The following is a 17668-nucleotide window of genomic DNA, read 5'->3' as shown; positions in this document are numbered from 1 at the left end:
AAGTAGCTGTGTCCATTTGTTTCTATATTGTTTATGGCTGCTTTTGTGCCACAACAGCTGAGTTGAGAAGTTGTGACAGAGATTGCATGGCCAGCAGACCCTGAAATGTTTACTGTCTGGCCCTTTGCAGAGAACGTTTGTTGACCCCTGCTCTGTACACTGCTCCCTCTATGTAACCACTAGTAACTTATATATGTGAGTGATGCTTTTTAGAGGAACTTCAGGTGTAGTCAAATTGAAATTCAGTCAGAAGGCTTGATTTCTTGAACACTGAGAAAAATGGTTTCTAAGAGAGAGATCATAACTTTTCCTGTGATAGGTAATTTTATTTCCTTAGGATGGTTGAAGAATTAACTTCCTAAAAGTATTAGAAATCATTGATAACAAAGAGAAGGACCATAAAACTAGAAAGCAGGAAGACAAGTATAGACACATGAGATACTTGATACAAAAGATGAAGAAGTAAGAGCAGGGGGAAAATAAATACACTAGAAAACCTAGACCAGTGGGGCCACCACTGCATTGGCCTTGGGTTTAGCATGAGCTGTCCTGGCAGCCATGGCAGCGAAGGTCTCATTGTCCAAACTGAGTGCATAACTCAGCACTGTGCTCTACAAGTGTGTAAATGGGTTGAGAGCCTGTGTTTTTCCCCAAAACGTTAATGTGCATTTTTCAGTCTTAATTCTTGAGATGGTATTATTTGATATATATTTAATATGATGGTGAAATAAGATTGACACTTGAGGAACTTCACGTTTTATTCTGGGCTTTGAAGTGTCCTAGCAAACTGCCATGTGCCTTGTGGCCCCTAGTTGGAGCAGGGACGTCCACTGTCCAGGGTGGGCTGCAGAGTCCAGCTTTGCTGTTACCTGCACCTCCTGTCCAGGCCTTGAGCTGCCCCAGTTCATTTGTGTGTTGTTAGTACACGAACTATATTACCAGGTCCTTAGAGCACGTGCACACAGTGTGAAACCTTGGAACTTTAAGGATGTCTCATTGGGTGGGTCAGGGGAGGTGGGTGGCATGGGGGCAGGAAGAAAGTTATTAATACGTGCGAAACAGGTAGCCCTTCATTGCCTGAACTGTGAACCACAGACCTTGAGCACATTGATGGGCCTTTCTGCAGCCTGTGCTGTGGTCTTCACAGTAGTGAGTGTGCTGCTCTCATTACAGTTTTATTTCTTATAGGTTGTTGTTCCTGATGCTGGAAAACATTTTGAAGAAAGGAATCCAAACAATGACTTAAGCCATAATAGTTTCCTAGAAAATGAGAAACTGATGTCACTTGCCAGCTTGGAAGATTCTTCTGGTAGCATCACAAAACACAACTGGTGTTTTCCTTGTCCTGACCTTGCCACTCCATGTATCTCTGCTGCTTTGTTGCCATAGTTACTATGCACCTTTTTGTTTCTCTGCCTTCTCCTTTACCTCTTACTTACGAGCACTCAAGTGGCCACTTGTGTTAAGTGATGGGATTTTAAACTTATTTCTCTATAGCAATCCTGATAGGATTATGCTTATCCCTCAGTTGAGTATCATTAAGGTATAAAGTATAAAGCACTGTGTTAAGAAATTAGGGGACAATGAAATATTTAGCCCCTGCTCTCTGAAAGGACTGCATGTGGCAAGAGAGATGCATAGTTGGCCTCTGACTGTGTGAAGTGTATCTCAATGGTATAAGTTGTGTGGGAGTCATAGGAGGGTGACAAGTTAATTCTGACTGAGGAAGGTATCTGTGAGGCTTTATTTAAAGAGGATGCGATTCTTCCTCCTTGAAAAGGAGGCCTGTGATAGGCCCTAATGTAGATACCAGAAGAGAAGTACATTCAAAAAGCAGGAACAGCTTCAGCAAAGGCACTAAGGTGTGGGCATATAGACCATGTTTGGAGAATAGCCAGTGCTTTTGTGTGGCAGGTTTATAGCACCTGTAGGAGTATGAATTGGGGAATAAACCCAGAAAATAGGCAGAGACCAAACTATCCATGGCCTTGAAGGCCAGGCTGGTGAGCCAAGTGGGATAGATAGAAGCTATAAAATCAGGGCAGGTTTTGCTGCTAGTTTTTAGGTATTTTTAGATTATGGAATTGTTGATGAGGAATTGTTGACCTGAATTTATGCAGATCCTTGTTTTAGTAGGCTAGATTCTCAGAGATGATTGGAAAATTATCCTCTTGAAAAGGCTTACAATACTGTTATAAGTGATTGAGTGTTCTAGTTTTATCCTCCCTTGCCCGGCTGGGTGTTAGAACAATGAAAAGCACTGCCATTATTGTTTTATTTGTCTATTTGCAACTTTTTGGTTTTCGTGGAGGTGGAAAAAATTTTTATCATATCTGTGAGTATTCAGCTTTGTTATATCTTTTTTTTTGTTTCTTCATTTTCAAGATCAGATACTGTTTGAGGTTTCATTTTACAATTAATCATTAATTCACCTGGAATTTGGTTTTACTTCTATGGCAGGCTTATCTTTTCTTTTTTGACAGTTACTCACTTGCCACAGTACTTTCTGAATAATCTGCCCTTTTCCATTGCCACACTTACTATATTCTGACTTTTGATGTATGCCAGGACTTGCTTCTGGGCTGTCTTCTCAATGAAGGTTAAATACTAGTTTGTATTAGAATGCTCATGATGACTTATAGACTGAAATTACAGTGGTTTTTTTCATGTCAAATGTTAAGACAAAATCACATAGACTATTGACCCATATGTTTTATCAACCTTTTTGATTATATATTACTTACAGTTCAGTCACTACTTTAAAGCCTGTCCTATTTCCTCCTCCATTTTACCAACTAGATGATGATATCGATGATGAAGAGTTTTATGATGATCATTTGGAGGCTTATTTTGAGCAACTGGCAATTCCAGGAATGATGTATGAAGGCCTAGAAGGACAGGAATCTCCAGAAAATTATTTTAAGTTACCTGCAAGTGATCCTAGTCAGGTATATTCCAAACTTCATGGTTTTTCAGAAATTTGACATTAGAAAATCATTACTGGACTCAGTGGATATTAATAAAACTTAAGCTTTTGGTTTTATTTGGACTCTGTTTTCCCCAGATACAAACTGATGAGAAATACCTTTCCTGTCCTTTCCTGCTGCTGCTTACCTTTCCCTCACCTATAGAAAAATTAAAAGAATGGTGCACTGAACATCTGTATACCCTTGTCCAGATCAGCCAGTTGTGAACATTTTTTGCCATCTTTGTGTTTTCTTTGTCCCTCCATAAGTACTTTTTTACTGAGTCATTTAAAAGTAAGTTGCAGGGCTTCCCTGGTGGCACAGTGGTTGGGAGTCCTCCTGCCAATGCAGGGGACATGGGTTCGAACCCTGGTCCAGGAAGATCCCACATGCCGTGGAGCAACTGGGCCCGTGTGCCACAGCTGCTGAGCTTGCGCCCTAGAGCCCGCGTGCCACAACGGCTGAAGCTCGCGCGCCCGGAGCGCGTGCTCCGCAATGGGAGAGGGCACCGTGGTGAGAAGCCTGTGCGCCACGGCGGGAAGTGGCCCCCGCTTGCCACGGCTGGGGAAAGCCCACTCCAGCAACAAGGACCCAACACAGCCAAAACTAAATAAATAAAATAAATTTATTTTTTAAAAAAAGTAAGTGGCAGATATTATGACATTTCACCCTAATACATCAGCATTTACCTCCTGTGAATAAGGACTTTTTCCTACATAATCACAATTCTCTTATCTAACTTTGATATTGTGATTTAAATTAATATACAGTTCATATTCAGATTTATCCACTTGTCTCCAAATGTCCTTTACTTTTGTTGTTTTTGATCCAGGCTTTAATCAGGGATTACACTTGTATTTGGTTGCCATGACTTGGAGTTCTTTCGTTTCATTAAACTTTTTTGTAAAATCTAGGCCTGTTGTTTTGTAAAATGACCCATATGGTAGATATAGCTGACTGCTTTCTTCCTCTTGATTAGATTGAACATTTTCCCCTTGAACAGATTGACTCTAAACAAGCATTGTTGTATACTCTGTGTCCCATTGGGAGGCCTGTCAGCCCACTTGTCTCCTGTTGGTGATGCTGTTTGACCATCTTGATGAATATGGTGTTGGCCAGATGCCTCCTTGTCCCCCTTTTTTATCAGGAAGTAGTCTGTGGGATTTCAGGTACTTTCATTGCCTCCTCCTGAAACCCCACCTCCTAAGAGACCTTTGGATTACTTTTATTTTTTCCCTTCTCCTCACATTTCTAACTCTCAAGTTTTGCTGAGTTACACTGTCCAAGTGTAGACAGAGACCTATTTTTATTTTTTTTAATTTATTTATTTGGCTGTGCTGGGTCTTTATTGTTGCTGCGTGTGGGATCTTCCTTGCAGCATGTGGGATCTCTAGTTGTGGCACTTGGGATCTTTAGTTGCAGCATGAGAACTCTTAGTTGCAGCATGTGGGATGTAGTTCTCTGACCAGGGATCGAACCTGGGCCCCCTGCATCGGGAGCATGGAGTCTTAGCCACTGGACCACCAGGGAAGTCCCAACAGAGACCTATTTTGTGTTGAGGTTTCAAAACTATCAGAGCAGCTGTATTCCCCCGACCCCCCCCCCTTTTTTTTGGACAAACCCTTGTGACTTTCAATAGCAGCGAGGGGGCTGCTCTGCTCCGTAGGAAACCCTTACCTAGAATTGGTCGCCAACCAGTGGCTTCACTCCAGGTTTCCTCTGCCTCCACCTGGGAGGGTTGTCGCATGGCCATGGTCAGTCACAGTCCCACAGGTGGTAGCTTTGCCCTGTTGGCCCGCAGAGCACATAGATTGTCTGACTGCATTCTTTATTCAGTGTTCAGGCGCTTTGCAGAGGAGAGAGCTGGTTTCCTACGTTCTGGTTCTTTTTAATCTTTGTTAGTATCCTACGTGAAAAATAGTTGTCTAATTTAAATGTCAGTTCTTTGTCTCCTTTGTCTTTTTTTCTATTGGGATATTCATATTTTAACTCTTGTTTTTATAAGCTTTCTGTGTTAAGGAGATATTTTGATCTTTATGGACTTTATTTTTTTATTTTGTTTTTTGGCTCGGACAGGAGACATGTATCTCCTCACAGTTCTGGAGGCTGGGAGTCCGGATCTAGGTGTGAGCAGGACTGGTTCCTCCTGAGGCTGCTCTCTTCAGCCTGGAGATGGCAGCTTCTCCCTGTGTCCTCACAGGGTCTCCCTTTGCTGGTCCTCATGTATTTCAGGCTTTAGTGTTTTTGTTAGTTTCCGAGGCCTGCCAGAACAAATTACCAGAATTTTGCTAGCTTAAAACAACAGAAATTTATTTTCTCACAATTCTTGAGGCCAGAGTCTGAAAACAAGGTGTTGAAAGGGCTAAGCTCCCACCAGAGGCTCCTTCCTGCCTCTTGTAGCCTCTGGGGCTCTGGTGTTCCTTGGTTCAGGGCAGCGTCACTCCAGTATCCGCCCACATCTTCATGTGGCCTGTCCCTCTCTCTCTGTGTCCCTCTGAGGTCTTCCTCATGGGGTTTAAGGCCTGCCCCAAATCCAAGATGATCTCAAGATCTTTAACTTAATTGCATCTGCAAAGACCCTGTTTCTGAATAAGGTCACAATTTGCAGGTGTCACCTGGGGGTAAGACTTGGACACATCTTTTTTGGGAGATTCAATTTAACCCACAGAAGTTTTATACTATGAAGATATTATTCACTGAAGAATATAGAACTATCCATCTGTATTTCCTCCTAGTACTTTTACATGTAAATCTTTTAAGTCATCTGGAGTTTATTTTGAGATAAGGTAGAGATGGTTTATTTTTTGTATAACGTTGTTGCAAAATCACCCAGTTAATAAATGGTGGCACTGGAATTTAAGTGTATGATCTTATTTCAAAGTCTGTGTCTTGTCTTTTGTATAGAGCTACCTCCTTTTAGTATTCTGACTTTGAAAATCCTTGCCTGTGAGGCTGTTTTTGTTGTTATACATCTTATAGCAGAAAAGACTGCTGTTTTAAGGCTTCACTGGCACTTGAGATAGTGGTGGCTGAGTGTCTGAGAAGAGGGTTGTGGGCATGTGAGTCCCTTTCAGCAGTTGTTATTTTAGGAAAGAGTGAGCAGTGCCCTTTGGGAAGGTATGTTGGAGAGCGTGGTTTTGAGGCACTGGCTTAATCTGCCGTGTTTGAGGCAGTTGTTCTTGAACTCCTCAGGGTCTTTTGTAGTATTTGCTGTTTACTCCTATTAAAAGTTATTAAGGGACTTACCTGGTGGTCCAGTGGTTACGACTTCATGCTCCCAATGCAGGGGGCCCAGGTGCGATCCCCAGTCAGGGAACTAAGATCCCACATACCACAGCTAAGCCCGCATGCTACAACTAGAGAAACCTATGCGCCACAACTAAGAGCCTGCGCAGCCAAAAATGAATGAATGAATAAATAAATAAAATAAAATAACTTAAAGTTATTAATATTTGTGTTTTCAGGGTCTGTTAATAATATTAGTTTTATGAGTCTGGTCACACTGATGGGCTTCCCATCCTTTTAGAGACTTTCAGTGATAATTACAAAAGTTAAACTGACATTTCTAACATCCTGTGCCGTAGTGAGCATATTGGCCCCACTTTTGGTATCTGAATCTGTTGGTGTGTGTTTGCCATGACCACATTTTGAATTTTGGTTTTGGTAAGTTCCTTACGATTGGTTCACATATAGTCTGGAAGAATATTGTGTAGTCGGTTCCTTTCTAGAATAAATATTTTATGTCAACTGTATAACTTTTTTGGTTTTTTTGGAAGGAGTTATGAAAAACAAAACTTATTTCTGGTCTGTTATTTAATTTTTAAAGGAAAGCGGAAGAGAAGAAGTTCTGGTGAAGACTCTCAGAGCTGCTAATGCGAAACTTAACCCTGTTTACTTTCACGACACAAATGCCAGTAAAGGTGATTTTGGCTTGATAGACCCTTTAAAGCTGGATGCAGGATCTCCTCATCAAAATAAGCATTTGGCATCAGACTCAGAAACAGTTTTGCCTGTGGATAGATTTTTGGACACTGAGATGCCTCGAGTGTCCATTCAAAAAAATGTGGATGTAGCATCTTTGAAGTCTGTTAGTGACAATGCATTTAATTCTGCTGATGCTCTGTGGTCACCCACTAGTGAAAGGCAAACGTGTGAATGTTATGAGTCCGTTGGAAAGAGCAAGGACCGTAAGTGGGCCTTTTTTTTTTTTTAATGTAAGAAATATGTAAAATGCTTATACACATTTTGAATAGGATATATTTCCAAGTGAAACTTCCCTATTAAAATATTTAAGTGTTCTGTGGATTAAAAAATGGTGTCTTTATTCACAGATCTGGTGGAAATGTGCCTTTCTAAGTATTAGTCATCTTTTCCTTCCTCCCTCTCCTCCATGATGGACTTTTACTGTGATTAAGTTTGGATTTTTCACCATCAGAGAGATACTTTTCTTTTGGGGAAATGGATTTTCCTTTAACTAGTTTTGGGCAGATTTCAGTACTGTTGATAACTAAGATAAGTCAACTAAATAAAATTATTTAAGAATATTGTATCATTTTATTTGTTGCATGTGTCATTGGATGTCTCTGGAATTTTATTTTCTAGAATCGGATCTATCACAGAGTGTGGTCTATCAGAACGAGGAGGGCAGATGGGTCACTGATCTTGCCTATTACACAGCTTTCGATAAAGAACAAGATGTAAATGTGTCTCTAAGTGATGAGATGAATGAAGACTTCAGATCTGGCTGTAAGTGTATTGATAGCCTCTGCTCTGAACCATTTTCATTTTTTGATGGTGTTCTGAGATTACCCTGTACATCTTGGTTGGCCACATCAAATCCCTTCTGGATACGTACTTAGCACTTCACTTGTTTCTCTAGGAACAGAGGCTTGAGTCAGTCATTGCTAATCACTGTGGACTGAGCTGAGCCTTTCCCTAAGTAAGGACAGCGACTCACTTTAGAGCATGTGTGTTGCAGTTAGTAGCAACTTAGGCTTTACTTTCTCACTTTATAAATTGTCTTGAACAAAAGAACTATTCTGATAAATGAGCAGTTACAAAAGCCAATCCATTTTAGAGTAAAAGCTCAGTAATGAAGAAATGGGAGAAGAGTGTCGAGGAAGATAAATGAAATCTTAGAGGATGAGAGCATTAGGAACCTCAGTTAGATTTGTTAATTAGCAGAATCTGACAGTGAAAGGGAAACGCTGCAGAACGCACGGCATTGTGAGCCTTGGCCTGTGGACATTTGCTGTGCCGCTGAGGCCTCTAGGGCCTGAGCGCCTCTAAACCTGGAATGAGGAAAGACAATGAGGAGCCAGTCGTATTTATTTATTTATTTATTTATTTATTCATTCATTCATTCATTCCTTTCTTTCTCTCTCTCTCTCTCTGTCTTTCTTTCTTTCTTTTCTTTCCGTGGGCCCCTCACTATTGTGGCCTCTCCCGTTGCGGAGCACAGGCTCTGGACGCGCAGGCTCAGCAGCCATGGCTCACGAGCCCAGCCGCTCCACGGCATGTGGGATCCTCCCGGACCGGGGCACGAACCCGCGTCCCCTGCATCGGCAGGCGGACTCTCAACCACTGCGCCACCAGGGAAGCCCTAAGAACTCTTTATTGAAGCAGAATGTACCTATACCTTCTGCATTTAGAACTATGTGGGCATGTTACTATTAAAGGAGAAATATGATAAAATAGATAGTGGAGGAATTCCATGAAACCATCTGTGTGGTTAGGGAATGAACAGAAGTTGGGTAGGAAAGGATGACTAGCACTGGTGGTGAGGAAATGGAGAAAATGATTATTGAAAACTATGGAAAAGTTTGATGGAAGGAAAGAAAGGATGAACTAGTCAAGGGGAATTGGGCTGGGGGAGCGTGAATGGAATGGGAGACTTTATACGAAGGGAAAAGAAATGTAAGAGGAGATACTCAGAAGAGGAAGCTTGGACCAAGGGCATAATTTTATAATAACAAGACAGTTTTATTTATTTATAAGTGAATAATTTTAATTTTTTTGGCTGTGCCGTGCAGCTTGTGGGTTCTTAGTTCCCTGACCAGGGATCGAACCCATGCCCCCTGCAGTGGAAGCATGGAGTCCTAACCACTGGACCTCTAGGGAAGTCCTCAAAGTAGTTTTAAATGAATACTTAAAACTTCCCCGTTCCCACTTCCCCATTTCTGCCTCCTCCTTTCTGACAGCTCAGCCATGTGAGCTGCTACTTCTGCTTGTGGCCTAGGATTTAAACATGGGGGAGGGGATGGGGAACGGTATTGCTGCTTCAGAATTTAACAACAAAAGAGTTCAGGTTGCACTGGAGAGGACTGTGGTTGCAGATTTGGCAAAAAATTGGGCAGAGATTCTTGTAAGAAATGAAGTTCTGCTTTTTCATAATCTGTGAGTGATTTCTGATGAGCATACGTGGTAACAATGTCACTGTAGACTTTTCTTTAATTGAAGAGTCTTAAAGTCCAGAGAAAAAGTACTCAGGAGTATAATAAAATAGCATTTGGAGCTGTTTAGTTAATGATTTTTAAAATACAACATTTTAACTCATTGAAGTAAATTAAGTTTTTCTGGGTTACCTTCTTATGATCCTATTTACTATTTACCCTCTCCTGGCTTTTAGATTTGGTTGGCTGATACTTTTCACACTTTAGAGCAGTGGTTTTTAACTTACTTTGAGTCATAGACCCCACAGAGAATCTTCATAGAAAAATTTTTCCTGTGGAAGATAACTGTTTTGCATGTGACTTCCGGAGCTTCCTGGCCCTCCCGATGCTCGTTCATAGACTTGTAGGCTCAGAACCTGTTTATGTGGGAGGTGGTGGGATCGCAAAGTAAGGAACCAGCACTACCCTGACAAGTCAGAATCCTGAGCTACTTCTGGTGCTCTGCTCTCCAGGCTGGAAACAGCCTCCTGTGTCTGTTCTCATTTTGTCTCTCAAGGTGTTAGTGTTGGGCCCTCAGGGCTTCCAGAAGGGTAGTTTCGATTGGGTTAGCCCCTGATGGACTCATGAGAGTAGGGACATCTCTCTTGTTTGGGCCACGAGTGGACTGTCCCTTCTGGGTTGCTGTTCACTCCTCCCCTTCCAGCCACTGTCTGGAAGCACCAGGCAGAGGCAGAATGGGCAGCAGATGGGAAGTCCAGAGTCTAGCCTGCAGACTTTTCTGATTCAGCCAACATGTTTAAAATCCTTTTAAATTCTAATGCCTTGGGCAGGATCATTTGCTGTTCAGCCTGCCTCTGTCCTCTCTCCCCATTGTGTTACACCTGGCCCTCTGCTCACTTACCCCAGCCTTGTGGCCTTGGCCTAGAGATGGAGGGCTGCGTGCCCATTGGTTTCCCTAAGATGAACTGAGTTGCTCAGTCGGAACTTTGAGGGCAGATACTTGGTGAACACTTGTCCCTGTTTGCCCAAGCTGTGGGGTTTGCTGGTATGTGGGATTTTTCCTTTCAAAAACTAGGACAGTCCCGGGTGTTGGGACAAACAAGTAGTTGGCACCGCAGCAGACATCTTCATGACAAATTTACAGAGTGGCTTGTCTGTCTGATGTTCCAGATGAAATTCCATGGGTATTCATGGGCAGGTACCTTAACTCATGTGTGCCAAACTGCAAGGCTGAAGTTAATGTGAATCTTTTATAAAAAGCTTACATTATAAAGGCCCGTTAGTAAGTTAGGGCAAGTTAGTACCTGATGAAATCAGTCACAGTAGGGTGTTTATTACCAAAAGTTTCAGGACACATGCTCTTAATGTGCTTAATACAGATGCATCAGTTCTGTGATGGAAGCTTTCACATACTTCTTTCAGTTTTATTTATTTAATATTTCATTTTCCTAACTAGCTACGTTGTATTTATATGCTAGTATTTAATTAGGCATCAGTGCAATATAATTATAAAACTTATTCTTTTTTAAGCTGATGCATTGGATTTGATTGCACAAGATGAAGAAGAATTTAATAAAGAGCATCAGTTTATGCAGGTTTGTATTTTATTGACATTAACCAAAGTTTAGAATTTTTCTTGTATTTAAATGTAGGCAAAATGTTCATTTCTTTCTGAATAGATATATCGTGAGTATAGAATTATATCTTGATTTTTCTCATGTTTAGACAATTTCTGCCTTTTCCTTCAGACTCTAAATTATTAATTGAAAAAAAGCTGGCAGGGCTTCCCTGGTGGCGCAGTGGTTGAGGGTCTGCCTGCCAATGTACAGGGCGCGGGTTCGTGCCCCGGTCCAGGAAGGTCCCACATGCCACGGAGCGGCTGGGCCCGTGAGCCGTGGCCGCTGGGCCTGCACGTCCGGAGCCTGTGCTCCGCAGCAGGAGAGGCCACAACGGTGAGAGGCCCGCGTACCACATGCGGGATCCTCCCGGACCGGGGCACGAACCCGTGTCCCCTGCATCGGTAGGTGGACTCTCAACCACTGCGTCACCAGGGAAGCCCTGTCCACATTTTAAAAATTTTTAAATATTTAAATTTCCTTAGTGAAATTTGTATTTTTATATATTAGAAAAACAGAAGGCTTGCTGGAGAAATAAAATGAAATGATGACTTTCTTCCTAGGAAGAAAATATAGATGCCCAGAGCACTTCAGTTGCCCTAGGGGATACATCGTGGGGAACTTCAGTCAATTATGGTCTGTTGAGGAGATCACTTAGCACATCAGATTTGGACAAAGGCGATGCCACTTATTTACGTCTGTCTTTAGGAGAGTTCTTTGCTCAAAGGTCTGAAGCTCTCGGTTGCCTTGGTGGTGGTTACAATGTGAAAAGAGTAAGTACCATGTGTGCTAGAAGTGGTTAAATTCACTTGCCCTTACGTTTTGAAGGTTATGATGGTGTAGCTAGATCAGAGTATCTTTAAAGCAGAGACAGGATAGGGACTCTGGTGGAATAGTGGTAAAAAGCTTCGGTTTTTTAGTGGCTGTACCCTGACTGCAGTCCTAGCTCTGTCTTTTAACTAGTTCTGTGGCATGGAACAATGTATTTAACTCCTCTGTGTCTTGATTTTCCAATTTCTAGAATGCAGTACTGTCTTACAGAGTTTCGGGGGGGGGTACTGTGATGGTGCGCGTACAGCGTTTAGCACGGCCTCAAGTGCATTAAGTACTCCATCCCTGTTAGTTGCTGTTTCATTGGTTGCTGATGTTATATCATTGGTTGTGGGAAGAATTCAAAGATTCATTTTTTAAACCTCTGGTCTAAAAACATGTTTTGAAATATAGGAGTGTTTTGGTTTTTTAAGATGTACATGTAAAAAGTTTTAAGTGCAAGTGATAGTGGTAGATTGTATGAAGGAGTGAGGAGAAGCTGTGTCGCCTGTGGGGGTCAGAGTGGTGTCTGAGGAGGGGTACCGGGGTGGTGCCCGAATGGTGGAGAGGAGGCAGCATGTTCCCAGAAAAGTCTTGGAGGTGGGAGCTGGAGGGCATATCGGAGGAGCAGAGAGCGGGCCCACAGCTCGTGTGAGTGGGCTTTGGGTCGGTGGTCTGATGGCAGAAGTAGACAAGGGCCAGGTCATGAGGGGCCCTTGCAGCGCTCGGGTTCATCTCAAGGGAACTGGGGAGATGTGCTTGGAGGCAGGGTGCCCGGCCCATCTCCAGATGTGACAGGAGCCGGGTGGAGGAGGTTCCTGAGCCTCAGAGGAGGAGAAGCAGGCAGAGGCTTAGCACGTGGAGGAGGTGCCATGAAGGCCGAGGCCTAGGATGGCAGTATGGAAACAGAAAAGTTCTGGGGTTCAGGATTTCCTCTGCAGGTAGAGTCGAAGGACCTGTTGGTGAATTCCATGTAGGGACATAGTGCTGTTGGAGGGAGTGTATATTAAAATAGGATTTCACTAAGAGTATAATTTTAAACAGCTAGGGTGTTAGAAGTTGACTTACAGGAAAATTTGAAACTGAACTGTGGGTCCTGTCTATGCAGAGAATTAAAAAATGAGAGTAAATACTTAGGCCTGGATGGATTGGTTTTGACATTATAAGAGAAGTGAAGCGTAACTGAATTCCTTTCTGAACAGCTGGACAAAACACCGCACGGTGGAAAGATGGATCTGTCATTTTGTATTAGTTATGAAATGTTCCTTGCTTCATGTTGCTGGAGGAAATCCTCGAGTGAAGATTGATCGAAAATTGAGTGCATTAGTGAATTTGCTTTTCAGGTCTATCGTGAGAGCTCTGGAAGGAAGCCAGGTGGGAATTCCCTGCCCTTGAGCAAGGTCCTTAAATGTGACCTTCTGAACGCTCATCTAGGGCAGTAGGAATGTATCTCATCTTAATACAGATTTTCAAGGACATATTTATTGTGTAAAATAAAATACCCTTGTAAGTACTGTAAGTTCCAGGAAGGCAGGAAGTTTTATATCTTTTTTCTCACTGACATGTCACTGATGATTATTACCAGTGCCTGACACATAGCAGGTGCTCAGTAACAATTACTGGAGGAACGAAGTGTCATTTCTGGGTTGTTTTAATTTGGATTTCTTAGTAAGGGCAAATTATTTGACAATATTCATTCTGATGATTAAAGATAGCTAGCAGTAAGGAAATAAAAGGTCCTGTCTGGACTTGGAAAGTTCATTTCTAATAATTTATGTTATTTATTATTTTTTTTGCGGTACGCGGGCCTCTCACTCTTGTGGCCTCTCCCGTTGCGGAGCACAGGCTCCAGACGCACAGGCTCAGCGGCCATGGCTCACGGGCCCAGCCACTCCGCGGCATGTGGGATCTTCCCGGACCGGGGCACGAACCCGTGTCCCCTGCATTGGCAGGCAGACTCTCAACCACTGCGCCACCAGGGAAGCCTAATTTATGTTATTTTTTGTTTGTTTCTTTGTTTGTTTGTTTTTGGCTGTGTCGGGTCTTGATTGCGGCGCGCGGGCTTCTCTCTAGTTGCGGCATGTGGGCTCAGTGGTTGTGGTGCAGGGTCTTAGTTGCCCCATGGCATGTGAGATCTTAGTTCCCTGACCAGGGATCAAACCTGTGTCCCCTGCACTGGAAGGTGGATTCTTAACCACTGGACCACCAGGGAAGTCCCAACTTACGTTTAAATGGAAAAATCAGAATCATTTTGTTGAAATCATTTTAGCTAGGTTACCACTATTAGGATAAAATAGTCTAGAATTTCTCAAAGCAGTTGAAAATTAAGGAAATAATTGGCATGTTTATTTTGTAGCCATCATTTGGTTATTTTATTAGATCACCAGAGAAGAGAGAACCTATTGCTCTAATAAGAAAATCAGATGTATCAAGTAATTTGGAAAAAGAAATGGCTCATCTTAACCATGGTCTATTTTCAGGTAATGGATTAAATGAAGTTTTTTTTTTAACCTGTAAGTTAGTGGTTGTGTGATCATGTTCTTTATGTGGAAGAAAGTAATGTATATACCACTTTGAATTTTTTGAGTATTAGTTACAGATTTGATTTTTATATAACTTCACATTGCCTTTTCAATCTAAAGTAGAAACAAGTCAGCCAAAATTCACCTAAATCCTTTTGTAAAAACAAAAGTAAATGAAATATAATCTGTTCAAGTGGTTGGGTTAACTTTGGCCTATTAAACTACTGAGTTAATGAATTATAGCTATTATATTTATTATTTAGGTGGACTTTTAAAGAGAAGTTTTCAGATTTGGACTGTGGTAGTATAAATATAAATATCTGTGATGAATATTTAAAATCAGACGTTCTTGGTTAACATAACAATTATCAAGCATCTACTTTTTGCTAGTATAATGCCTCATGCATTGTATCATGAAATTGTATAAACTGTGCTTTAGTCCTTAAAGAGCCTATATTCCAGTGGGGGGTGGGGGGGGTTGGGATATTTAGTGGTCCTTATCCCACGGATTGTTTCTGTGAGATAGTGTATAGATGTAAGTTGAATATTACATATTTTCTACAGGAGATTTAAAGGCACAGCTAAGTGAAGGATCAGTTACACTTCAGGCTGAAGAACTGGAGACTATTTCACAAGTGGATGAAAATGATGTGACATTAACTGCCAATAAAGGGAAAACAGAGGTATTTTAAGCCTTTCATGAAGGAAAGCTAAAACCTCGCTGTCATAATTCTCATACAAGGTCAAGATAAAGTCACATGTAAAAAATGCATAACATTTTTCTTACTCAATTTTATTACAAGTATCCTTTAAATATTATCAGTGTACAATAAATGTATGAAGAGTTTATAAAACAAACTTACGGTCAGTGAGTTATCACAGCTTATACACCCATGTACTCCCAGGTCAGGAAAGAGAGCATTGCCCACAGCCCAGGAGCCATTTTTTTGTTCCTCCTGTCTGACCTATGACACTGTATCAGTTTCACCCGTTTGTGAACTTTATATACAAGAAATCATGTAGTAGCATATATATATTTTTTTTAATATAAATTTATTTATTTGTTTATTTTTGGCTGTGTTGGGTCTTTGTTGCTGCGTGCGGGCTTTTCTGTAGTTGCAGCGAGCAGGGGCTACTCTTCGTTGCGGTGAGCGGGGGCTACTCTTTGTTGTGGTATGTGGGCTTCTCATTGCATTGTGGTGGCTTCTCTTGTTGTGGAGCACAGGTTCTAGGCGCGTGGGCTTCAGTAGTTGTGGCTCGTGGGCTCTAGAGCGCAGGCTTAGTAGTTGTGGCACACAAGCTTAGTTGCTCCGTGGCATGTGGGATCTTCCCAGACCAGGGATCGAACCTGTGTCCCCTGCATTGGCAGGCAGATTCTTAATCACTGTGCCACCAGGGAAGTCCCAGTAGCATATATTTTTCTTCATTTTTTTCCACTTAGCATTTGCGAGATACAACTGTGATAAGTATAATAGCTATTTTTCATTGCTGTATAGTATTCTATTAGGAATATTCTGTCATTGATATATTCACCCTACTGTTGATGGATATTTGGGATCTGTCTTATGTCAATATGACACTGTTAAAATAGTGTAGTTTTATAGTAGTTCTTGATATCTAGCAGAATAAGTCTTCCCCTCTTATTTTTCTTTAAAAGTATCTTGGCTGTTCTTGTTTTTTACATTTCTGTATATATTTTGAAGTCAGATTGTCACCTTTCACAACCAACTAGCAACCCTGCTGAGCTTTAAGTTGGGATTGTGTTTAATCTATAGAACGGTGAAACTGACATCTTTATAATATTGAATCTTCTAATCCAAGAAGATTACAGGTCCCTCCATTTAGGTTCTAATTCCTCTCTGTTTTATTTATTTATTTATTTATTTATTTATTTATTTATTTATTTATTTATTTTTGCGGTATGTGGGCCTCTCACTGTTGTGGCCTCTCCCGTTGCGGAGCACAGGCTCCGGACGCGCAGGCTCAGTGGCCATGTGCTCACGGGCTTAGCCGCTCCGCGGCATGTGGGATCTTCCCAGACCGGGGCACGAACCCGTGTCCCCTGCATCGGCAGGCAGACTCTCAACCACTGCGCCACCAGGGAAGCCCTCCTCTCTGTATTTTATGGGGCTTTTTTGTGCAGAGATTTTAACACATCATTTGTTAGATTTCTTTCTGAATTGTTTGAAGTGGTATTTCAATATTATCTTTCTGAACTTAATTTTTCCTTTGTTGTGGCTAAACAGAAATACATGTTTTTTAATAATACTCACCTTATATCCAGCAAGTGTGCTAAATTCATTTTTATTTATGGATTCTTTGGATTTTTCTGTATATGCACTTACATTATCTGAGGATAACAACAGTTTTGTTCCTTTCTAATTTTTATACCCTCATTTCTTTGTCTGGCCTTACTTCACTGCATCTTAGAACAGTGAATAGAAGTGGTGATGTTGGGTTTCTCTGACTCAGAGGGAAAACTTTTCAATAGTATTTTGTCTTTAAATTTGATGGATGCTCTAGGTTTTTATTTATCATCAGATTTTTAAAATTCCCTTCTAATATTTGTTTGCTGGTTTTATTTTAATTTGTAAGGAGGTTGAATTTTGTCTAGTGCTGTTTTGCATCTATCTAGATGAACATGAGTTTTCTCTTCTTTTGGTGATGTGGTGAGTTACATTACATGGTTTTGAATATTAAAGCTGCTTTTCTCCACTTGGGTCATGATACATTATCATTTTTATAGATGGTTGGATTCAGTTTGATAATAATTTATTTAGGATTTTGCATATCTGTTCACAAGTGGGTTGATGCTCTTTCTTATAATGTCCTTGTTTGGTTTTGGTACCAAGGTTTTGCTGGTCTCATTTTTCTTATTTTCTGGAAGGTTTTTGTAAGACATACTATTTTTTTTTTAATTAATTATTTTTGGCTGTGTTGGGTCTTCGTTGCTGTACGCTGGCTTTCTCTGGTTGCGTTGAGCAGGGACCACTCTTCGTCGTGGTGCACGGTCTTCTCCTTGTGGTGGCTTCTCTTGTTGCAGAGCATGGGCTCTAAGCACGCAGGCTTCAGTAGTTGTGACACGTGGGCTCAGTAGTTGTGGCTCGCGGGCTCTAGAGCGTGGGCTCTAGAGTACAGGCTCAGTAGTTGTGGCGCATGGGCTTAGTTGCTCCGCAGCATGTGGGATCTTCCCAGACCAGGGCTCTAACCCGTGTCCCCTGCATTGGCAGATGGATTCTTAACCACTGCGCCACCGGGGAATTCCCTGTTATATCTGATATTGGCTATTTTGCCTCTCTCTCTCTCTTTATCTTGGTCAGTCTTAAACCAGGTATTTCTCAAACTTTATTAATTTATCAATT

At 41.6% G+C, this 17668-nt stretch overlaps 1 protein-coding gene across 14 annotated transcripts in view; it reads left to right on the top strand.

Moving 5' to 3' along the window:
- Positions 1–17668, top strand: part of CEP192 (centrosomal protein 192) — a 97079-nt gene that overhangs the window by 19376 nt on the left and 60035 nt on the right. For 12 of the 14 annotated variants that reach the window (XM_081252982.1, XM_081252980.1, XM_081252981.1 and 9 more), the window contains 8 exons: positions 1189–1309; positions 2800–2948; positions 6793–7153; positions 7569–7712; positions 10889–10953; positions 11538–11747; positions 14141–14264; positions 14871–14989. In XM_081252982.1, the coding sequence (XP_081109108.1) occupies positions 1189–1309; positions 2800–2948; positions 6793–7153; positions 7569–7712; positions 10889–10953; positions 11538–11747; positions 14141–14264; positions 14871–14989 (1293 nt within the window). The remainder of the gene's footprint in view (positions 1–1188; positions 1310–2799; positions 2949–6792; positions 7154–7568; positions 7713–10888; positions 10954–11537; positions 11748–14140; positions 14265–14870; positions 14990–17668) is intronic. The other 2 variants (XM_081252972.1, XM_081252970.1) reach the window with 2 other exon arrangements.

Source organism: Mesoplodon bidens (assembly GCF_964165515.1).
Source record: "Mesoplodon bidens genome assembly, chromosome: 13".
Lineage (NCBI taxonomy): Eukaryota > Metazoa > Chordata > Mammalia > Artiodactyla > Ziphiidae > Mesoplodon > Mesoplodon bidens.
The sequence above is the reverse complement of the archived record's forward strand: the minus strand, read 5'-3'. Positions and strand labels throughout refer to the sequence as shown.